Below are 25,169 nucleotides of genomic sequence, written 5' to 3' on the forward strand. Positions count from 1 at the left end.
TTTATATGTATACCAGGCTTTTGATAGCTACAAAGAATGTTTTTGACAATTACCCTATGAAGCTGACAGTACAAATATTAAACTTCAAGTGACCTGAGACCCAGAAGTATACTAGTGTTGGAATCAGGACTCAAAATCACAGATCAAAGCAAAAGGACTTTTGATCATTCAATTCACACTATTGCCAGAATTCACTGAAAAAATATTCATCTAACTGGTTAACTACTGCTTCCTAAGGCAACCCATTCCATTTTTGAAGAGTTTTAATTGTATAAAAGTGCCCTGAGGCAATACATAAAATTTCTCCCTACTAATTATGTCTTCAGGAAATGAGATCATCAAATCCCTTCAAACACTATTAGACATTTATGCCACTCCCACATCTAATCCAGTCATAAAACTGACCTACAAGGAACCTACCTCACTGTCTAGCTTAGTCCTCACTGATAGCAAACTCAAGACCAACCCCCAAAGTGGAGTTTGCCTGTGCCAAGCAGTGACCTCCTGTGCCATGTTGCATCCAGGGTGAGTGTTCTTTCTACTACACTACAAGGGGCTTCTAAGAGGTTGGAAAAAATTCATTTTCAAAAAGGGAGGCTGTGGTTTAGTGAACACTCAATGTGGCCTCGGGAACAAGATTCAAATGCCAGTTGCTTCAGCTAAGTAGCAACTTCCCAGAGCCTGTTTCATGTACAAAATTGGGGGGAGAAGGGTGGACAGCAGAAGAATCCTTACAAGGCTAGAAAAACAGGATGAAAGATTTTCAAGAAATGTAAATTTTTACTGAAAAAATATAAGTAGGCCAGGTGAAAGAGTAATCTCCCTATTAGACCCCCTAGAGACAAATGATTCAAGGATTCCTCAAATAAAAGAAAAATTATACATTCACAGCAAAATCCAATCTGAACGTTTCTAATAAACCAGATTCAAATTCAGGCAAATATGAGCTTTTGGTGTAGATGAATTAACTTTTAGCTTCATTCAATTGTGTCTGTACCTATACAATGAAATCCTAGTAATGGTAACAGAAACACTTTTGCCATGAAAAAAATAAAACATTGTATTGAGGAATCTAGAGAACTAGTTAAAAGTGAAATTGGTTATTTCCTTTTAATAAGATTATGTTCATATATAGGAGAGGAAAAGTGCCTAGACTATTTTAGTAAATGGTTGTGAATATCAAACAAAAGAATATGACAGGGCTTTGTATATATAAGGTATATATATAAGGACGTCATATATTTAAGGCATCCTTATTATGAAAAATGAGCTCCCAGGGTTATCAGAAGCCCTAAGAATCAACACCTCTATTTCCCCACTTAGGAAATGAATGTGTCCCACAAAACCTTTAAACATTACCTGAGATTAAAAGCTACTTGATGCTGAACCGGTTTTAGTTGTTTCAAATCCTTCCCAAAACATAATCCCTAATACTCTGTGGAGTATTATCTCCCTAATTCTACTGTGGAGTCCTACAAGAAAAGCCATTTACTTTGTCCAATCTCTCTGGTCTTCTTGAGTGCAGACACATCTTGCAACAAAAATTATTTTAAATAAAGCTCCCAGGAGAAGCTCATCCTGGAGGTTGAACGAATGCACAGTGTTCTTTGTTCCCTGCGGAGGCTTCTTTATTTTGTGGTAAATGCCACTGGTGAACACATACAACATGGAAAAATTCACTTTCACACACAATCTGGAAGCATTTTGGTCTGGAAAACAGGTTCAACATAATTTAAACAATCCTGTAAAATTTCAAGTTATTTATAAATAATGTTTTGTCTCTAAGAAGATTATAATTGTCCTATGTCTTGTTATTTTCCAGGGCAAACAAATATTTTCTTTTATGACTGTATCAAGATACATAACAAAATGATAATAGGTTAGAAAAGCTGAGAGGTTAACTAACTACAGTAATAGGAATTTCCTCTTCCTCATGTAAAATTACAAAGAAAGTAAATTATCAGAGAACTTCAACACAACTAAGTGCTCCACATAAACAGTACACTTTGAACAACACTATAATCTTAAGGATTCATTTTCTTTCCTTTGATAATAAGGAACATTTTTGTTGGATTGTCCCCCTAAAGTTTTCATTCCCAGTGTACGTACCTGCCACAAGTTGATGGTACGGGAATTAGAGACCACTCATTAAATTACACGTAGTATTTAATAGCTGTTCCACCCATATAAGACCCTGCCTTTTAAAAATTAAATAAAGACTACAATAATATCAAAAACTTCCTTTTACCAGAATTTTTTTTTTGGAGCTAGAGTTCTGTGTTCAGGAAATCAAAATGGCAAAAGTCAAAAACTTTACTGTTTTAACTAAAATGAGCAAAATGTCTCAATATTTCTCAAATGCTGCTAAAAAGAAAAAAAATCTATGTTTAGGCTCTAATCTCTGTCATGAAGAAACCTGATAAGTCTTTTCTGGATCTCTCTCCTGTCACATCTTGTGATTTTAGGTACTAATTGAACTGGGGCTTAGAAGCAAGAGCTGAAACATAAAATGATACTCTACTATCTGCAGCACATAAAAGTCCAGCCCAGTAGGGGGATTGTAAGCAGTGCTGGTACCTTACAAAGCTGATCATTTATTTTGACTGTTTTTATTCACACACTACCATATTTACTATAAAAAAGTAGCAACCTAAAAAACAGATTCAAATGTTAGGTACAATACTGGCTCATATTCAGGCCCTCCCCAAAAAATTACACAAAAAATTGAATTATTTCATTAGTTTATCAGAAGAAAAAAAAATTTCTTCATGTCTGCCTATTGTGTCGATGAGCAGTTACCAGTATGTCTCCCTCTAAAGAGAACTCATTTTGTCCCATGTATGAGCAGAAAAAGTAGTGGAACTCAGTATGTAGCAAAAAAGAGGATTAAAAGATGAAAAGTCCAAATGCTGCCCTGGTCTCTATGAAATACTTCAACATCTAGAGGAAGGCAGGCCATCAGTACATTGGGTAAATCCTTTATGAAAGGACAAAGACAAAAATGGCACAAAACAGGAAAGTTTACATGGGTAAGAGATGTCAAATTCAAAGAGAAATGGGGCCACATCCATACAGAAGGATCCCTGTGGGACATATACTGATAATAGTTTAAAAAACTCTTATTTTGTTAAGTATTTTCTAATTACATTTTAATCTGGATTAGATGCACTCAGGAGTGTTATGGACTGTATGTTTACATGTCTGACACCTCTAATCTACAGTACTATATGTCATTAAGTTCAATAAGGATGCATTAACATATCCAAATACTATTTCACATGAAAACCAGTATTTAAGATCCCAAAATTTGTGCTAATTAAGAGCTCACCAAAAGCAATACTCCCTTTAGGAGGGTAGTGGCATGGGATTGAAATACACTTACCACATGGGCCAATCATGTTCTATCAGGTTTTTCAAAATGCAATAATGATTAGGAAGTTGCAAAGAACAGGACAGAAGATACTTATATTTTCAGTAGAACCAAAATCCATGGAAGGGTCAATTGCTTTAAATTGGGACTCAACTATTATTTTCATTACCCAGGATCTAAAGTCTAACCTTATTAATCCTAGTCAATATGTTTCATTCATTTAAGTAGTTTTTTTTTTTTTTTAAATCAAAGCTCAACTAACATCCTTTTATCCTACAGGAGAGACATGATTCTGAATAATGTAATTAAAAACATATTCAATATAGTTTGACCATTTCTATTAGGAAATAGCTTGATTCCTTTCTGTTTTTCCCTGATTACAGTACAGATACAAAACTACAAAGTGAATCTTCCTACTGTATACAGAAATGTATTCGGCAAATATCATAGTTTTGAAACACTTAAAAGCAAAGAGCTTTAGATGCAAGGAGTCAAGAGGACCCAGGATACGCACATACACACATTTACAAAATCATCTATAGAAAGTGCAAAATCCTTCTCATAAAAACAGAGCTTCATTTGGCAGTATCTATTTGCCAAATCTTTGCTCAATTCAACATCAGAGAATGACAGAGTTCTAGTCCTGGGGAAAGAGCTGTTTTAAAGCACCAATTTACATTTCCTCATGTGCCTTTTGTTAATCAGGGAATATCTGCAATGATACTCCCCTTGCTGCTACCACTTGCCGCATCAAGGAGAGAAAAATATTCTGCTATCTCCTGCAGTGGAAGAGAAGATAAAATTCCTTCTATGGATATGAGCCAGTACAATTTCACAATATCAGGTCAAAGAACCAGGCCTTACAGGCAATGAAAACAAATAATGCATGCTCAGAATGCAAACAGGATGGAAATCCCATTCTACTGATTTGCAGTTCTGTTTTTTACATTTGTTGAGGATCACAAATGGATTGTCACAATGCCTCAGGAAACTACTTGTCTTTTTCTTATATTTGAAGACTACTTAAAGTACTATTCATAGTCATTAAAATTTTTCTAGCACAGACCCTTCTTTGATTAAAATTTCTTTTCTTTTCTTTTTTTTTTTTTTTTTTTTTTTTGGGACAATCTATAGAAACCATTAAAATGGGGTCACAAATTCCTAACAAACAAACCCTTTCCCACCCATGTAGTAGTTATGACCCAGGCATGTTCAAGTAGTGCAATGCAAACTTTGGTTTCTAGATAGTCAGGCATAATCCTTGCCAATGATACCACAAATAGCTGAATGTCAACCATTGAAGAGTAGACCTAGAAATTTAAATTTTTCAAAAAGGATCTCAAGTAACTTCATTCAGAAAACAAAAGTGATAACTTAGAAACACAGGGGTTCAGAAAATTAAGCACAGAAAAGTAATACTGGCCACAATTTTCCTTTCAACACAATCCTTCGGTGTCAAACTCTAAGACAACACAACCAGCAAAGACCTCCCTCTCAGGGAGTTGGAAAGTTTATCTTTCATCAGAACCCAAAAGTCTTGCACTGCAGGTACACACCCTGCTCCCATATCCCTATGGAAGGTGCTCCATGCATAAGAATGTGTTTAGCGAAAGATACCACTTGTATCACTGACACTCATGCACCTTCCCAGCTGCAGGAGAAGTACATTCTATGATTGTGAATTCCCTGGTGTGTCAGAAGTTTCTGATACTGCTTAGGGGGAAAATAATCTCTTAAACAGTCTCTCCCTGTCTTCTACATTCTATACATCATAATGATTTAAACTGTATGTGTTGGGATAGTTTTGCCTATTGTACTGAAAGTGATCTGTGAAGACGCTGCTTCGACCATAGTGATAGTCCCCATGCTGAGGGAAGAGTATTCCATTTTGAGATTTCTCTGGTATGTTCCGATGGTGATCAGGGCTTCCGAGGTCTCCAGTTACCACAGGTAGAAGATGCTTCTTGGCCTCTTGATTTGCATCATACTTGGTCTGAACAGTAAAAAGTTAGATGAAACATTCAGCATTTTTCACATAATGCCTTCTTACTGCCAAATCCAAAAGCTTAGTTATTCAAAGATTCAAGCAAATTAGTCCTTTTAGAGAGGCAGACAACAGAACAATAATAAGCCAAGGACTAACTTCTGTTTCCCAAAAAAAGATATTGGTCTATTTTTCTTTTCCTGGCTATTAAAATTCCCAATTATTGGTCAAACAAGAAGAAAAGACTTGGCAGAATTTAAGCTTAAAAAAGGAGGAGGGGAAGAAGACTATGCCATGTGAGATTTAATTAAGGAAATAATTATGTTTAGCCCAAGAAGAGATTTAGTAACACAATCACTGTTTTTAAATATTTCAAGGATTCCTTTCTGAGATGGAGCTAAAAATAGAGCCCAGGAAGACTTAGATTCAAGTCCAGTGTATAAAATTCATCCTGGCTATAAGACCTCAGGCAAGTTCTTTAACTTTTAAGTGCCCCATGCAAGTCTCTAAGGTAACAGGTATTGGTAGAGGAAGATTCCTCAATAAGTTTTCTTTATATTAGAATTCCTTTCACTCTTCCAAAGAGAATTTATTATGAATGGCTCCAGGGACCAAACTACAACAAAAAGTTTAAATGTAGAGAGGCAGACTTGAGGTCTAATATAAGGAAGTACTTCCTAAGAAAGACAGCTGCCAAAAAATTGAATAGGCCCTCTTGTTAGTTGTTGAGTTCTTTGTCGCTAGAAATGTTAAAGCACAAGTTGGACAATGATTTATAATAGGCAAGTCATGCTTTGGGTGAAGATTAAAATGCAAAGGCTCTGAAGGTTTTTTAAATTCTAAAAATTCTTGAGTTCTATGAATGCTGAAGGTAGAAACAAACTGGCCAATTTTTTTTTTCCAAAGGAGAGAGAAGGCTGCAGCACACATATCCATCTCAGACAACTTAAATACAGATGAACAGCTAGCTGCTTAAAAGGATGAATTCTCAATTTTTGGTCCTTGAAGCCTCCAACCAATGGGTCTGTTCAGGAAGCATCTGCCAACCCCAAATGCTTAAAGCACTAAAATACAATTACTGAACACTAACATTAGTGGAAGACTAACCTGAACTGGATTCACAACACATTCACTTACCTTATTATATAAGAAGACCCCTAAGATAGCTGTCATCATGCCCAGAACATTAGTGCTGGTGACTGGGTTGCGTAGCATTATGAGGGATACTGTGATAACCATGATCCTTTTTGTAGCATTTGCAACAGAATAACTCAGTGGACTGATCAAATTAAGAATACTAAAAGCAATGACGTTCTGTGCAAAGTTACAAAATCCGCTGATTATTAGCAGCATTAAAGTCCAGGGCCACTGGGAAATCGAATTCTACAGAGAAGGAAATAAAAAAATCCACAACATTGTGTTACTTCAAAATTCCAAGCCTGGAGCAGTGGAAAACAAAATTGTTACAATGTTAGAGGAAGTGCTATAACATCTGGAAGCATTGACAACTCATGTGTATAGAAGTCATTAGGATGATACATATCTTTCAAATACCTCATTCCACCTTAAGAACTATCTTATGATCTGGTTGTACAAACACTATTTTATCCCATTTTACAAATGATAAAAATGAAGTTTAGAGAAAAAGATAACTTGTGAAAGGTTAGGTGGTAGGCAACACACTTGAACCCAAGTCTTCTGATAACAAGTCTAGTGTTCTTAGCCCTATACAGATGTTTAATTGTGTGAACACAGGGAGATTGGGTCCTAGCATCCCCATTTGAAGGATGGATGTCCTATGAGATAGATTTTCAACATCTATTCCAAATGAAGTTGGATCTGATGTCCTTTTAACTCAGGTTATGGAGAGGCTATGACTGGATGGATGACAGCAAAATAATAATTAGAACTTTTTCTGCAAAACTGATGAGTGATCCATATCCTCCACAAGGATAGACAGCTGTTGAGGGATCCTCTTCCTATTGTCTTCATGTACAGAATCTTAGCATTGGAAGGGACTTCAGAGGCAATACCTACCAAGAATCCTTTCATTATATGATATTATATGTCATTATATGACACTGAAAAGTTATCATCCAGGCTCCTCAAAAGGCAGCTTATTTCACTAATGTAAAACTCAAATCAATAGAAAAATTTTGCTTTTGTTTCTATTTTTAAAACTATGACTTCAAGCTTTTATTGGATATATATCAAAGACCTATAGCTACAAATGTGAGAAATGAAGGACACAAGCCACCCAGCTCAAGACACAGCTTCAAAAAAATTTTCAAACAAGGAGAAACAAAAATAGAAACAAAGATGATTAGACAATAAAAGGATGACTAAAGGACCAATCTAGGTTGTGGGCACAGCCAATAGTTGAAGCTTCTGGGACCTTTTGATCTTTCTACATCTCATCCTAACCCCATACTTCCAACCTCAGTTTCCTACTCTCACCTTTTATGTTTTTGGTCTAGACTTGGGATTATATTAGGGTAGAGAAGAAAGAAGGCTGGCTACTCCTTTTGACAAGATGAAGAGCTATGCCGTGTCTTTCTTTATCTTAAAATTTTAAAGGATCATTTAGCAAGTTATTCAAAACTTAATTATCTTTGCTTTCTTAACTTTCACATCCTTCAAATACTTGAAAAGGACTATAAAATCTCTGTCAGTAGGCTCTTCTCCAGGCTACATATCTCAACTTTCATCATTTATCATTTTCTTATATTTGTCAGCACTCCTTGTCAAAATCTCTTCTAAAATGAGGTATCCCAAAATTCAACAGCAATATTAATATAATGCCTTAAAATTTTCAAAGTATTTTACATGAATTTTCTTACCTGATCATTAAAACAAGCCTACATTTTACGTTTTTAGAGACGAGAAAATCCTCTATGATATTCCCAAACACAGAACAAAGACCAAAAAGTAAAGAATTTTAAAATAAGTCCAAGGCCAAAATAAGGCCAAATTAGCAAGCCTATTATTACATTCTCTAGGTTTATATGTAGTATCTATTAGCTCAGATTTTCTCTTCTATTTCCTTAATTCAAAAATGACCTTAATGTTTGTGTATGCCTATAAAAGAATACATATTTAAGTTCTGACTATCCACAAATAATCCTTAAGTAGTCACTGAAGACTTAGTGTGCGTAAGGGTTCTGTGCTAGCACTGAGTAGAAAGATAACTGGGAAAATTTTAAATGACAGAAAAACCATCACTCGTAATTTGGCTTTAGAATATACACTTTTGAATTGACAGGCCAGTATAGGTATATTTAATGTTTAGGATATTCACTTTAACACAGAAAAGTACAGTATAGCATAATCAGGAAGATGTGAATTCAATTCATGTCTCTGACATTTCTTAGCTGTGTGACCATGACTGTATTATTTAACTTGAGCCTCATTTTCCTGATCAGTAAAATGGGGATTAGCATTTGCAAAACCTTTGTCAGAGAATGGTCCTGAGGCTTACATAAGACAATAAGAGAGAATGATTTGCAAATTTTAAATCACTAGACATCAGTTGCTGTGGTTGATATTAATATTACACCGAATAACAAAGTCATGGTGAAGATGGGATTCATGAGAGGCTGGAAGAATTTTCCACTTCCCCCCCAATCTGTCATATAAGCATCATAGTATATTTGGATAGAAAATTTGGATCAAATATTGGATCCCACTAACTCTCTGGGAAACACTAGGCAAATTATTTTATTATCTGTGAAATGTGATAAAAATTGCCTTCAACGTCCCTTTAAGTGCTGACATTTTAGGACTCTATAACAAGGACTTCCGGTTAAGATGGCGGAGAGGAGGCTCACAGTTGCATAAGGTCCGCGCTTTCTCTCACTATCCACTTCATTACAAGCCTCTGAATCAATGCTTGACTGAAAAAAACCCACAAATAGTTACCAAGAGAAGCCATCCTTGAGATCCGCCAAGAAAGGTCTGTCTTTACTGGAGGGCTGGGGCGGTTTTAGATCGGGCGCAGGCTGAGGGCAGCGGCAGTGAGAGCACGGGAGCAGAGCTGAGAGGGGGTGGAGAGTGATCGTAGCCGTTTCTGCGGGGAGAGCTTCGCTACAGGTTTGGATAATTTCCTCCGGCAGCAAGTCAACAGCCCAGCAGAAAAGCTAAAAACACCGGGGCTGAAGAATACAACCGCAAACAGCTGAAGTCTCTCAGGACCTGCCCCCCCCCCCTTTCCCCCCCTCAGTGACTCAGCACGCTCTGGGATCTCAGAGCGCAGGCGCAGCACAGTCCTGCTAGTGCCTCACTGCTGCCACCTGCAGTCTGTAGAGGAAGCTCGATAACACACCCAGCCCCTCCCCCAAAGAAAGACTCCAGTTTTTTTCTGTTTTTCTTTGGTAGTTTATCTCTGATTAATAGACAGAATGAGCAAGAAGCTGAAGAGGACTTTAACCCTTGACAGCTTCTATACAGATAGAGAGCAGACTCTAAATCCTGAGGAGACTAAAAACAGGCAGTCCCCAGGTGATTCCCCAAAGGAGGAGATCGGCTGTTCCTCAGCACAGATGAACCTCATAGAAGTGATTAAAAAGGCTCTCACAAGGGAGCTAGAAGAAAAATGGGAAAAGAGTCTGGAGAAAGTTAAAGAGAGAGTGGATAAAGAAGTAAAATCCTTGAAAAATAGGATTAGTGAACTGGAAACAGAAAACAGCTCTCTAAAAAACAAAATTGGCGAAATGGAAAAAAATTCCACAGAACAAAAGAACTCAATTGGACAATTAGAGAAAGATTTTAAAAAAGTGAGTGAAGAGAATACTTCACTGAAAATCAGAATTGAACAAGTGGAATTGAATGACTCGAGGAGACAAGAAGAATCAGTCAAGCAAATCCAAAAAAATCAAACAATGGAGAAAAATGTGAAATACCTTCTGGGGAAGACAACAGACCTGGAAAACAGATCCAGGAGAGACAATCTGAGAATCATTGGACTCCCAGAAAAACATGATGAAAAAAAAAGCCTGGACACTGTCTTCCAGGAAATTATCAAAGAGAACTGCCCAGAAGTCATAGGAACAGAGGAAAAAATAAACATTGAAAGGATTCATCGATCACCCACTGAAAGGGATCCTAAAATCAAAACACCAAGGAATATAGTGGCCAAATGCCAGAACCCTCAGGTGAAAGAAAAAATATTGCAAGCGGCTAGAAAAACCCAATTCAAGTATCAAGGAGCCACAATAAGGATCACCCAGGATCTGGCAGCATCCACATTAAAAGATCGAAGGGCCTGGAATATGATATTCCGAAAAGCTAAGGAACTTGGTATGCAACCAAAAATAACTTACCCAGCGAGAATGAGCATCTTTTTCCAGGGAAGAAGATGGACATTCAACGAAGTAAGCGAATTTCATCTATTTCTGATGAAAAAACCAGAACTTAACAAAAAGTTTGATCTACAAATATAGAACTCAAGAGAAATCTAAAAAGGTAAAGATTAATCTTGGGAACTATATTTTGACTATATAGATGTATAAAGAATACATGTATACCTTGTTCTAGAAATTGATGTGGAAAGGACATTGTACCAGAAAAAGGGTAAAGTGGGGGTAGTACATCTCATGAAGAGGCATAGGAAACCTATTATATCTGAGAGAAAGAATGGAGGGGGATGAATATAGTGGGTATCTTACTGCCTTCAGAATTGGCTTTAAGTGAAAAATCTTAAGACATATTCAATCTATGGTGAAACTTCTCCCATCTCATTGAAAAGTGAGAAGGGAAAAGTGGAAAGGGAAGGAATAAGCTAAGGGGAAGGGAATACGGGAACTGGGAGGGAAAGGGGTAAGATAGGGGGAGGAACTCTAAGGAGGGGGGAGGGATACTAAAAAGGGAGGGCTGTGAGAAGCAAGGGGTGCTCACAAGCTTAATACTTGGAAGGGGGGGAAAGGGGAAAGAAGGGAGGAAAGCATAAACCGGGTTAACAAGATGGCAAGTAATACAGAATTGGTCATTCTAACCATAAACGTGAACGGGGTAAACTCCCCCATAAAGAGAAAGCGGTTAGCAGAATGGATTAAAAGCCAGAATCCTACAATATGTTGTTTACAGGAAACACACCTGAAGCGGGGAGATACATGCAGGTTAAAGGTAAAAGGTTGGAGCAAAATCTACTATGCTTCAGGTGAAGTCAAAAAAGCAGGGGTAGCCATCCTGATCTCAGATCAAGCTAAAGCAAAAATTGACCTAATTAAAAGAGATAAGGAAGGACACTATATCTTGCTAAAGGGTAGCATGGATAATGAAGCACTATCTATATTAAACATATATGCACCAAGTGGGGTAGCATCTAAATTCTTAAAAGAGAAACTAAGAGAGCTGCAAGAAGAAATAGACAGTAAAACTATAATAGTGGGAGATCTTAACCTTGCACTCTCAGAATTAGATAAATCAAACCAGAAAATAAATAAGAAAGAAGTCAAAGAGGTAAACAGAATACTAGAAAAGCTAGATATGATAGATCTCTGGAGAAAATGTAATGGAGACAGAAAGGAATACACTTTCTTTTCAGCAGTTCATGGAACCTATACAAAAATTGACCATATATTAGGACATAAAAACCTCAAACTCAAATGTAGTAAGGCAGAAATAGTAAATGCATCCTTTTCAGACCACGATGCAATGAAAATTACATTCAACAAAAAAGCAGGGGGAAGTAGACCAAAAAATAATTGGAAACTAAATAATCTCATACTAAAGAATGATTGGGTAAAACAGCAAATCATAGACATAATTAATAACTTCACCCAAGAAAACGATAATAATGAGACATCATACCAAAATGTATGGGATGCAGCCAAAGCGGTAATAAGGGGAAATTTCATATCTCTAGAGGCCTATTTGTATAAAATAGAGAAAGAGAAGGTCAATGAATTGGGTTTGCAATTAAAAATGCTAGAAAAGGAACAAATTAAAAACCCCCAGTCAAACACTAAACTTGAAATTCTAAAAGTAAAAGGTGAGATCAATAAAATTGAAAGTAAAAAAACTATTGAATTGATTAATAAAACTAAGAGTTGGTTCTATGAAAAAACCAACAAAATAGACAAACCCTTAGTAAATCTGATTAAAAAAAGGAAAGAGGAAAATCAAATTGTTAGTCTTAAAAATGAAAAGGGAGAACTCGCCACTAACGAAGAGGAAATTAGAACAATAATTAGGAGTTACTTTGCCCAACTTTATGCCAATAAATTCGACAACTTAAATGAAATAGAAAAATACCTCCAAAAATACAGCTTGCCCAAACTAACAGAGGAAGAAGTAAATATCCTAAACAGTCCCATCTCAGAAAAAGAAATAGAACAAACTATCAATCAACTCCCTAAGAAAAAATCCCCAGGACCAGATGGATTTACATGTGAATTCTACCAAACATTTAAAGAACAATTAACTCCAATGTTATATAAACTATTTGAAAAAATAGGGATTGAAGGAGTCCTACCAAACTCCTTTTATGACACAGATATGGTACTGATACCTAAACCAGGTAGGCTGAAAACAGAGAAAGAAAATTATAGACCAATCTCCCTAATGAATATTGATGCTAAAATCTTAAATAAAATATTAGCAAAAAGATTACAGAAAATTGTCACCAGGATAATACACTATGACCAAGTAGGATTTATACCAGGAATGCAGGGCTGGTTCAATATTAGGAAAACTATTAACATAATTGACTATATCAATAACCAAACAAACAAAAACCACATGATCATCTCAATAGATGCAGAAAAAGCATTTGATAAAATCCAACATCCATTCCTAATAAAAACACTTGAGAGCATAGGAATAAATGGACTTTTCCTTAAAATAGTCAGGAGCATATATTTAAAACCATCAGTAAGCATCATATGCAATGGGGAAAAACTGGAACCTTTCCCAGTAAGATCTGGAGTGAAGCAAGGTTGCCCACTATCACCATTATTATTTAATATCGTATTAGAAACACTAGCCTCGGCAATAAGAGTCGAGAAAGATATAAAAGGAATTAGAGTAGGCAATGAGGAAACCAAACTATCACTCTTTGCAGATGATATGATGGTATACCTAGAGAACCCCAGAGATTCTACCAAAAAGCTATTGGAAATAATTCATAATTTTAGCAAAGTAGCTGGCTACAAAATAAATCCCCATAAATCCTCAGCATTTTTATACATCACCAACAAAACCCAACAGCAAGAGATACAAAGAGAAATTCCATTCAGAATAACTGTTGATACCATAAAATATTTGGGAATCTATCTACCAAAGGAAAGTCAGGAATTATATGAGCAAAATTATAAAAAAGTCTCCACACAAATAAAGTCAGACTTAAATAATTGGAAAAATATTAAGTGCTCTTGGATCGGCCGAGCGAACATAATAAAGATGACAATACTCCCTAAACTAATCTATTTATTTAGTGCTATACCAATCAGACTTCCAAGAAAATATTTTATTGATCTAGAAAAAATAACAACAAAATTCATATGGAACAATAAAAAGTCAAGAATCTCAAGGGAATTAATGAAAAAAAAATCAAATGAAGGTGGCCTAGCTGTACCTGATCTAAAATTATATTATAAAGCAGCAGTCACCAAAACCATTTGGTATTGGCTAAGAAATAGATTAGTGGATCAGTGGAAAAGGCTAGGCTCACAAGACAGAATAGTCAACTATAGCAATCTAGTGTTTGACAAACCCAAAGCCCCTAACTTCTGGGAAAAGAATTCATTATTTGATAAAAACTGCTGGGATAATTGGAAATTAGTATGGCAGAAATTAGGCATGGACCCACACTTAACACCATATACCAAGATAAGATCAAAATGGGTCTATGACCTAGGCATAAAGAACGAGACCATAAATAAATTAGAGGAACATAGAATAGTTTATCTCTCAGACTTGTGGAGGAGAAAGAAATTTGTGACCAAAGATGAACTAGAGACCATTACTGATCACAGAATAGAAAATTTCGATTACATCAAATTAAAAAGCCTTTGTACAAATAAAACTAATGCAAACAAGATTAGAAGGGAAGCGACAAACTGGGAAAACATTTTCACAGTTAAAGGTTCTGATAAAGGCCTCATTTCCAAAATATATAGAGAACTGACTCAAATTTATAAGAAATCAAGCCATTCTCCAATTGATAAATGGTCAAAGGATATGAACAGACAATTTTCAGAGGATGAGATTGAAACTATTACCACTCATATGAAAGAGTGTTCCAAATCATTATTGATCAGAGAAATGCAAATTAAGACAACTCTGAGATACCACTACACACCTGTCAGATTGGCTAAGATGACAGGAAAAAATAATGATGAATGTTGGAGGGGATGCGGGAAAACTGGGACACTAATGCATTGTTGGTGGAGTTGTGAACGAATCCAACCATTCTGGAGAGCAATCTGGAATTATGCCCAAAAAATTATCAAAATGTGCATATCCTTTGATCCAGCAGTGTTTCTATTGGGCTTATATCCCAAAGAAATACTAAAGAAGGGAAAGGGACCTGTATGTGCCAAAATGTTTGTAGCAGCCCTGTTTGTAGTGGCTAGAAACTGGAAAATGAATGGATGCCCATCAATTGGAGAATGGCTGGGTAAATTGTGGTATATGAATGTTATGGAATATTATTGTTCTGTAAGAAATGACCAGCAGGATGAATACAGAGAGGCTTGGAGAGACCTACATGAACTGATGCTAAGTGAAATGAGCAGAACCAGGAGATCATTATACACTTCGACAACGATATTGTATGAGGACATATTTTGATGGAAGTGGATTTCTTTGACAAAGAGACCTGAGTTTCAATTGATAAATGACGGACAAAAGCAGCTACACCCAAAGAAAAAACACTGGGAAACGAATGTGAACTATCTGCATTTTTGTTTCTCTTCCCGGATTATTTATACCTTCTGAATCCAATTCTCCCTATGCAACAAGAGAACTGTTCGGTTCTGCAAACATATATTGTATCTAGGATATACTGCAACATATCCAACATATAAAGGACTGCTTGCCATCTAGGGGAGGGGGTGGAGGGAGGGAGGGGAAAAAAAAAATCGGAACAGAAATGAGTGTAAATATAATGTAATTATTAAATAAAAAAATTAAAAAAAAAAAAAAAAAAAAAAAAAAAAAAAAAAAAAAAAAAAGGACTCTATAACAAGTAAACTGTATAAATGTACCTAATAAAAATATATTTGAATTATAGGTATGCCTAGCTAGAAAGAAGGGTATTGGGGGAGGGGGGGGAAGGAGGAAAACAGAGAATCACAGTTAGAAGAGGAAATTGAGAAAGCTGACCAAAAACAAAACAAAAAAAAAAACAAAACAAAACAGGCCAAATAAAAAGAAACCTAGTAGTTCAAAATAGAACTTTAAAAAGAGTTCAAAAGACACTCAGTCTACTTTAATTCAGAAAGTCTCTGGCAACTATGCCCAAAAGGCTATAAAACTGTGTATACCTTTGATCCCGTAATACCACTAGAAGGGCTGTATCCCAAAGAGTTTTTTAAAAAGGGAAGGTGAGAGGGAGAAGAAAGGATCTATTTGTACAAAAATATTTTGGTGGTGGCAAATTGGAAATTCGGGATGTCCAACATCTGGGGAAATGGCTGAACAAATGGTGGTATACCTGTAATGAAATGCTACAGGCTATAAGAAATGATGAGTATCGTGATTTCAGAAAAACCTGGAAAGATTTATATGAATAGATATAAAGTGAGATAAGCAGAGCCGGAAGAACATTGTATACATTGACAGCAATGTTGTATAATGATCAACTATGAATGACGTAGCTGTTCTCAGCAATACAATGATCTAAGATAATTTCAAAGACTCACTATGAAAAATGCTATCTACACCTAGGGGGGGAAAAAAACCTGATGGAGTCTGAACAGAGATGGAAGCATACTATTTCTACTTTTTTGTTTTTTGGAATTTTTTTAATGTTTTCTTTCATAAAATTACTAATATGGAAATGTTTTGCATGATTGTATATCTATAATCCATATCAAATTGCTTACCATTTCAGGGATGGAGTAGAGAAAGAAGAAGAGAATTTAAAAAAATAAAATGTTAGAAATTGTTTGTATATGTAATTGGAAAAATATTGTTTATAAGGTAAAAAAATTTTTTTCCAGGCACCTATGCCTGAAAATGGTGAGAGAATTCCAACTTTTCATTTCTTCTCTCACTGCAAAAGTAAGTTGAGATGTTGCTGCTGCTAATGTCAACAAAAGAAAATAAAAGATCACAACACGAAGAAATTGAAATGTAGATTTCTTAGGAAGAGGGTAGACTTCCAGAAAGACTTGCCAATACCATGTTGAAGGTAGTAGCTGCAGAACCATTCTCTTCTTGGCTTCTTTTACTCTGTGATAAAGTGTTAGCAGTAGGCATGATCTAACATACAGCATGAAGAATAGAAACTGATTTCCTTCTTAAGATATCACAAAAGCTCTGTGTTAAAAGGGCTACATTGGATGGTAGGGACTTTAGAAAGTTCAACAAAAAAAGTGGTAACTCCAAAAACAAAGAATCTACTTTGAAACTAGTAAGGAAAACAGGATTCTTCGCTTTGGCCAACTTACCAGGTCATTCTCTACTAGGAAAGAAGAAAGGTCAACCAAAACCCATGTTGGGATCATGAAAAAGACAGCATGACATCCAAGTATGTTCAATAACCGAAGATGATGGATCCTTGAATCTCTCAGCACCTGAAAATTCAAAACTTTTAAAGTAACCAACCAATTTTTCCCAAAGCTGAAAATTTTAAATTCACAGAATGATAGCACTGCATGAGAGGGTGGGGAGGAGGAAAGAGGAGCTCTCAAAACTATTCTAATGTCTCTGAACAGGACATGTATACTCAAGTGGTCACCCAAATTCCACTAGCAGACTGCAAGAAATAGGAACCCACTGAATATCACCAGCAACTGCAGCTACCTCCTTCATACTCCAGGAGTAAGTTTTCCTTTACATCTGTTTCATTATGATTTCCACTTCTGCTGCCAGTTCTGCCAAGAAGAATGAATCCAATTCTTTATAGCCCTTCAAATTCTTAAAGAGCAGCTACTGTGTACCCCAAAGTTTTGTTCTTCTCCATATTAAACATGACCAGTTAATTTTAGTATGACACAATCAAACGATCTGGTTGTAGTAAAACTTGCAATTGTTGTTTTTTCAAATGAGGTCCATAGACCTGAACAACAGCCCCCAAAGGATCTCATTTAGAAAGACTAGTTATCTTCCTCATTATGAATTTTTAAGTGTTTTAATGAAACCCAGATTGAATTTTTAGCCTTATACACCAAACAACCATTTATTAAGCATTTAAAAAATACTGGGTTGTGCTGGGATACAGTTTAGATAAAACAACTTACCTACCTTCATGAAGTTTACAGTCTAAAAAGACTTACCACATGTCTACGTATTTATATGGTATTTTAAAGATTATATAAAAACTTCACATACATGGACAAACAATTCTGTAAGCTAAGTACCTTGGGTAATAACTTTATTTTAGAGATAAGAAAAATAAGACTTAAGAGAGTTAAAGAGATGTGCGTACAGTCACAAAACTGGCAACTATCTGAGGCAGAATTGAAAACAAGGCCATCCTGATTGCATTTCTAACACTCTATGAACAATCCCATGCTACTTCTTTAATAAAACTGTGTGTGTATGTGTGTGTGTGTGTGTGTGTGTGTGTGTATACCTATATATACATAAAGTATTACCTAATGTCAAAAAATGGGCATCTGATGTTTTCTAAATGAATAATTCCATATCCAAATATGACACTTTAGGAAATAAGCAGTATAGGTGTTCTTAACACAGGGTAAGTGAACTTGGTTATTTGTTTTGCTTAATTTTTTTATGTTCTGATAATTTTATGATGATATAATTGGTTTCCTATGTATTTTATGTCACATATTTAAAAATATGATTCTGAGAAAATGTCCAGAGGCTTTTGACCTACGGCCAAAGAGATCCAGTCATTTTTGACCAAAAAAAGAAAAAGTGTAAGAATCCTTGCTTCATAGTATTTTAGAGATCACAACCCACCTGATTCATAAAACTATGTGAAGCAGATAGCACAATTATTATTACTATTTGTTTTCAAAGATGACGATAGCAAAATTCATACATTAGTAGCCTTGCTTAGAGTCACACAACCACTTAAGTGTTAAGAGTTATTATTTAGCCCAGTTATCTGCTGTCTAGTCCAGTATTCTTCCAATTTAAAAAGCTATCTCTTTGCATTAACCCACATGAATAGATAATCACTTTTGGCAAAAGACAAAAGATCTTCTTTGAAAACTATAAACTTTTTAAGAGAAGAGGTCATGTCTTATTTTGTTGTCTTTCCAGTACTTAGTACATAGATAATCAAGCATTACATGGTAATGCTTAATGTTTGCTGAATGTAAAGATTTCTCATTTTGAATATTCTCAACAATATTAACAGAAATTTATATTAAAAGAGCAGTTTATAATTTAGAATTCTTCCCATATACAATTTCATTTTATCTTGACAAGAGTCATAGATGGGAAGTCATGCAACAATTACCAGCTTTTTATAAGTTAGAAAACTGAGGTTTAGAGGTACACTAACTCACCCACAAAGATAGAATGAAGCAAATCTTAACATCTCCATCTTTTCAACTCTCCTGCCCAGTGCCCTTTCTACAACATCCAGCTATGTAATAAAAAACAAAATAACAAAAGACACCCCATATCATTAAGATATTTCCCATTCTTGGGAATTCAATCACACTGACAATGACTGAATGAATACCTTTTTGGAGAATATGTTCTGAAGGGAAAAGCAGAGGGTCGCTGCCAGAGCACTGATGAGCCCCCACATATCAAAGGACAACTCAGTGACTGTGGCCAACAAAACACCGCTGATGATGGGGATCAATGATAAATATACCTGGAAGAGGAAGAAGGGAAAAGAAACTTCAGTGTACATGCTGTCATGGTGGCTGTGCTGCTATACACGTAATAAACTAACTACCACTGACCTGTGACTAAAAACAGAATGTATACTATAAAAGAAATTCTTCAACTCTGCCCTCCCCTCTTCCCCACTTCATTTTCAGCTAAAGCAGGGGGCCTCAAACTACGGCCGCGGGCTAGATGCAGCAGCTGAGGACGTTTATCCCCCTCACCCAGGGCTATGAAGTTTATTTAAAGGCCCACAAAACAAAGTTTTTGTTTTTACTATAGTCTGGCCCTCCAACAGTCTGAGGGACAGTGAACTGGCCCCCTATTGAAAAAGTCTGAGGACCCCTGAGCTAAAATATCAAGGGCAAGACAAAGCCAAAGAAAAATGAAAATTAGTCAATTCTGTTAAAAACAATGCTCCAGGATTTAAATGTTCCTTCTCAGAAAAGGTTGTTTTTCTTAAAAGGAATTGATTAACCAATCTTTCTTGTGCAACAAGATAACTGTATAAATATGCATATATATATATATTGTATTTAACATATACTTTAACATATTTAACACGAATGGGGCTACCTGCTATCTAGGGGAGGAGGTAGAGGGAAGGGGAAAAGCTGAAACAGAAGTTTTTGCAAGGGTCAATGTTGAAAAATTACCCATGCAGATGCTTTGTATATAAAAAGCTATAATAAAAAAAATAATTTTTTTTGAAAAAGAAATTAAGTCTTACATCCTTTAGCAACTAATCTAGATTTTGCATTCTATTCTTGTCATACAATAATTTCAAAAACAATTCAGAAATGCCTACCTGTAATGATAATACTAACATTTATTAAGTGCCTAGCATGTGCCAGACACCTTATGAATATCATCTCATTTGATCCTAACAAAAACCCTATGAGCTAGGTGATATTTTAAATCTCCATTTTACACCTTTGGAGAAACTGAGGCAGAGGGTAGTTAAGTTGCCCAGGTAACAAGCTATTAAGTTTATCAAATTGGATTTGAACATGAGTTCTTCCTGATTATAGGCATAGTGCGCTAATCATTTTACAGTCAGGTACCCCAAAAGTGCCTCTTCTCTAGTAAGTAAAGCAGTTTACTGAAGCAACCACATGTAGAATCCCTTTAAAATTCCACAGAAATAGGGCTTTTCTGCAAAACTGAGTTTTGGAACATTTCCTAGGGTACAGATTTCTGGTGGGTAAGGCTGCTGACGTTTCATATAGTAGACATTTATCCTTCTTTACTTAGATGGATCTTCTAAACTAAGGACTTTTAGAAAAGAGAATAAATAACCCTGAGGTCCTTGGGTAGACTCTGTAGACTTTCCCGAAGGGCTGTTCCACTTTCATTTCTGTGCAAGGAAGTTTAAACTCCCTCCCTCATTTGTCCAGGCATATGGCCTTAGGCAATGTTAGATTATAATGTACAATGAGGAACACTAAATCGCAGAGACCCAAAGCTCAATTCTATCATTAACTAGTTTTGTGAATCTGGACAAGTCTATTTCCTTTTTTTTAATTAAATCAATTAAACTAAATTTCCTGTATGTCTAACTGGAATGAGGCATGTCAGAGGAGACAGTGGGCTTATTCTATAAAGTAAGGTCTTTCTCCAGAAGACAGATGACCTTGGAGGATCCTAGTCCTAATCTAAGAATGTGTAATTCTGTGACCTCTAAGGTCCCTCACAATACCAGCAATCTGTTAATCTATGCTATACTGAATGATGTGGTTTTGTAATTTAAACAATCAGTCAATCAAGCAAGCAATATTTATAAAGCCATGCACAGTGGAGAAAAGAAAAAAAAAAGATAGCCTTTAAAGAGGGGTATAAAATTCTTATATATGACAGAAGTTTAAGTGAGTAAAGATTTATATGGAATCAGCCAAAGGAGACCTAATTTTCTGTGAAATGGGCTAAGATCTAGAACACTGCATGATTGTGAGCTATATAAAACACATAGGTTACAAACCACTGGTTTTTAAAACCTTTTTATAATCCGTCAATCCTATCACCATAAATTCTCAGCTTTCAGCTACAGATGTCACAGGCTCTAGAGAACATAAAGTCTGGGTCTACATGGCGAAGTACTTCAGCCCTTTAAATATTACTAATGCAGGCTAGAAAAGTTTTATTTGTACTGTTAGGTGCTCTTGGCAGTATTGGTTATTTTCATGAGGACTAGAGACTCAAAAGACAATAACCCAAATTCTGTTTCAACTTCTAAAGAGTTCCTGGATTTCACCCAAAGGAGAAACTTTGGTTTCCAGCAGATTAAGATATCATTCCTGGTTCCTTGAAATGACCTGTTTGTTTCTTTCACCTATGTAACCAATTAGAAACTGCCTTGATTGTAGGGAGGGGAAGGGGGTGTGTGGGCAGGTTCTTTGCCAAGTACAGGAAGTGCAGCAGAAACTGAAGAATGAGCTGGAAAGGAACTGGGAGACCATCTTGTCGTCAAATGAGCCTCCTTTGACAGGAAGAAACAGACTCAAGTGTGTGGAGAAGTATCAAAAAGTCATATCAAAAGTTAGTGGGGGATCTCCCCTGCCAATGGCTCTAGTCTAGTGCTGTTGGGCTGTCCCACACTGCCAAGTCTGAGTGCCCAGTAACTGTCCATTTTACCTTGGTGCTCTGCTTCTCCTTCATGATGATCCGGGACAGCAGCACCACCCAGATTGGCATGGTTGCCTTCACTACAATGGAAGGAGTTTGGAGGATGGGGGATGAGGTGAGCTTAGGTGTTTCAACAGATACACAATTGATGTGTTAGAGGGACCCTTAGACTGGTGCCCCTTTCCACATATCTTTTGGGGTCTCCTCCCAACCATTGCCCCTCAAGCAGAATTCTCCACCCACTATTCAACCACCAGGCCCTGTCTTCTCTGCTCTATAGTTTCCTAACTGAAGTCCCAATCCGTTTCTCTTGAGAATAGGAGTCCATCTCAGTCCATCACAATTGCCTGCAATCCAGGCTCCCTATTCTCCTAATTCTTAGAGCCACCCCCCCCCCCTTTTATCTCTATCTTCTAAGTTCCTCAATTCTCTCAGACCCATCTGTTCTGTGGATTAGAGACTCTCCCTAACTTGCTCCAAAGAAGAACCCATTCCAGAACCCTTTCTGCCTCTAGACATGAAGACTTAGTCTCTCAAGTTAGTTTCCCATTCTCAATCTCCCCCCACTCCCCCATGAATCTTAAAGAGGCCTTCTTCAATTCAGTCCAATCATTTGGGAAACAGTTGCCGGTTGGACTAGAAACAAAACTGTCCCTGCGCTGCCCTTCTGCTCCCACTGCCCACCTTCATTTCCTCCGTCTCCGTTGGTCTCTGGCTGGCTTCCCTTCCTATCCTCTGCTTCCTCACCAGTAAGCTCTCATCGGGCTCTCTGCGGGTTTTCTCTCCAAGCCCCCCAGTTTCTGGGGCACCCCTTTAGGCTTCGGGAGATTCCCTCAACCCCCTCCCCTTGGCTTTCCAGATTCCAGGTTGCCGAGGGCCTCCCGCAACTCAAGTCTCTCCGATTCGCTCAGATCCTTCCTCAGCCTTTGGGACACCCAGCAGCTTCAAATGCCCCGGGCACTCACCGGGCCTCAAGGATATCTCCCCCGGGCCCCCGGGCCTTCCTCGGCTTGTCCTCCGATTCTGGGCCCCTCCCCCTAGCCCTCCTACATTCCCGGGGCTTCCCCGGTCGTGGGCCCCCCTGGGTTCCGGCTCCCCTTGGGCCCGCTAGGGCCTCACCCGTGTGCGCGTAGGACACGGGCACCTTCCAGATGCTGAAATGAGCCGATACCGAGGCGAAGTACTTGCCGAAGGCGAGCGGGAGTACGTAGCGCGGATAGAAACGGGGCGGCAGCGGGTCGGCGCCCGCAGCCGCGCCAGGGCCGGAGCCGGGCCCCGGGCCGCGAGCGGGCGGGATGCGCCAGGCCCGCAGCAGCGGGGGGAGCCCCGCGCACAGCGCCAGGATGTGGCACAGTGACACGGTCACGGGGAAAGGGAAGCCGCTTAGGATGATCTTGTTCACCACGTTCCCGCCCGCGCTCAGCGCGTACCAGAGCAGGCATAGAGCCGCCACCCGAGCGCCCTCCCGCGCCCCGGCGCCCCGCGCGCCGCTAACCGACCCGGTGCCGGCAGCCGAGGCCGCCGCCGAAGCCGCCGCCGCAGTTGCCGCCATCCTGCAGCTCCGGGCCCGGCTCGGGACCCCGCGCGCCGGCCCGGGCGGGGCGGGGCCGGCCCGGGGACGCGCGTCGGGCCTTTTCTGCCCCGCCCCCTTCCGTCGTCGCTGTAGCCTGATAGGTCGGAGTAGACCCCTACGTCACCACCACCAGCACCGTCCGGCTGACGTAGAGGAGACGACGTGGATTGCTTCCGGGAGGAGAGCAGTGGTCCACGCAACTTCCGTCCGCGTCGGACGTGAACTTTAGAAGGGGCGAAGCTGCCTTTTTTTTTCCTGCCGCTGAGAATGGTTCCCTTTCCCTAGTTCTCAGAGGCATGCATTCGGATTTCCTCGGGACTACTGTGGCCTGAGTAGGGAATGCAGCACGCGGGAGACCAGTCGATAGCGAAGGATTAAAGCTTGGGCAACCTTGCCGAGGGTCTGATGTAGCAGCAGCTCTGTCGCGGCACCCACGTGACCTTTGGACTGGCCCTTTAACTGTTGATAATAATAGCTATCTTTACTATGGCGCCTCCTATGTACTAGGCACTGTGCTAAACGCTTTACAATTTTATTTGCTCTTTCCAACAACCCTGCAAGGTAGGTGCTGTTATTATCCCCATTTTATAGTTGAGGAAACTGAGGCAAGTCGGTTAAGTGACTTGTACAGCGTCAGGTAGTGTCTGAGACGGGATTTGAACTTGGATCTTCATGAATCCAGGCTCATCATATGTAGTTTCTGGCCTGCAGGGAACTTAGCCAGATGACTTTGGTCTTAAGATTCTTGGCGAGTCCAGGGGGAATTTGCAGAGATCTAGTTCAGTCTTACTTTTACGATTGGAAACATTCCCTTCCCAAGGGCTTGCTTCCTTCCCAAGACAGGCTAAATTTAGTCCCCGGAGGTCTCTCCGGTAACAGCTGAACTTTGTACTCAGAGTGGTCCTGAGTCCAATTCCACCGTCCTGGCTAATCTAATAGCTTTTCCCTGATCGAAGAGAATAAAGGTGTAGTGGGCAGAGAGTTGATCTGTGTGACCGAACGTAATCTTTTTTTAGGAAACGCCTATTTTGTTTGGCACTGGAGAGCAAAGAAGAAAGGGAAACGGGCAACTTATAGATGGAAAATAGATAATTTGCTGGGGAAAGTGATGGGAAGAAGGGAAGTAATCAGGAAGAGAGAGTGAGGCTGATGACTGCAACTGTGTCTCACTTAAACCTAAGTCGGGAGCTGCAAGTCAAGACGTCACTCTGGGATGCCGTTGGTCTCTTGGAAAAGAAAGGATCTACAACTGGTTGTAGGGAGCTAGAGGAATGCATAAATAGGGGAGTGACATAGTGAGGCGGACCTGTGCTTCAGGAAAAGCACTTTGGCATGAGGATAATTCCGAATTAGGCTGTTGCAATGGTGCAGGCAAGAAGTGATGAAGGCCTTAGTGACGCTGGAGCCTTAAGGGCAAAGAACCGGAACACTTCTAAGAGCTGCTGTGAAGATAGGACAAGATTTTTACTTCTCATGCAGGGAGCTGTGACACTGAAGTTGCCACCTGGAGTGGAGATCAGGAAAGCTGGGTCTAAATCTTGGTTTTGCTCTTTCTTTCACTCTGAAATTGTGTTCTCCTAACTATATTTGGATTGTGAGAGATAGGCTAGACTCCATTAAAGGCTTAGGTCTACCAAGTTCAGGGC

The 25,169-nt window shown here is 38.4% G+C and overlaps 1 protein-coding gene and 1 long non-coding RNA gene across 3 annotated transcripts in view; one reads left to right on the forward strand and one right to left on the reverse strand.

The window, feature by feature from the left end:
• Window positions 1–1,603: 1,603 nt before the first annotated feature.
• On the reverse strand, window positions 1,604–23,529 carry SLC35E1 (solute carrier family 35 member E1). The gene is made up of 6 exons (XM_051972087.1): window positions 23,070–23,529; window positions 21,960–22,030; window positions 19,177–19,314; window positions 16,967–17,092; window positions 6,492–6,737; window positions 1,604–5,363 (listed from the first exon to the last, which is right to left on the reverse strand). Exons 1-6 carry the CDS (start codon window positions 23,500–23,502, stop codon window positions 5,133–5,135), a joined length of 1,245 nt encoding a protein of 414 aa, XP_051828047.1. The 5' UTR covers window positions 23,503–23,529; the 3' UTR covers window positions 1,604–5,132.
• Window positions 23,530–23,739: 210 nt separating this feature from the next.
• Window positions 23,740–25,169, forward strand: part of LOC127545062 (uncharacterized) — a 44,165-nt gene continuing 42,735 nt past the window's right edge. For both annotated transcript variants that reach the window (XR_007949582.1, XR_007949583.1), the window contains exon 1: window positions 23,740–24,084. This is a non-coding gene — a long non-coding RNA (uncharacterized LOC127545062). The remainder of the gene's footprint in view (window positions 24,085–25,169) is intronic.

The sequence above is a fragment of the Antechinus flavipes genome, chromosome 1 (assembly GCF_016432865.1).
Source record: "Antechinus flavipes isolate AdamAnt ecotype Samford, QLD, Australia chromosome 1, AdamAnt_v2, whole genome shotgun sequence".
NCBI lineage: Eukaryota > Metazoa > Chordata > Mammalia > Dasyuromorphia > Dasyuridae > Antechinus > Antechinus flavipes.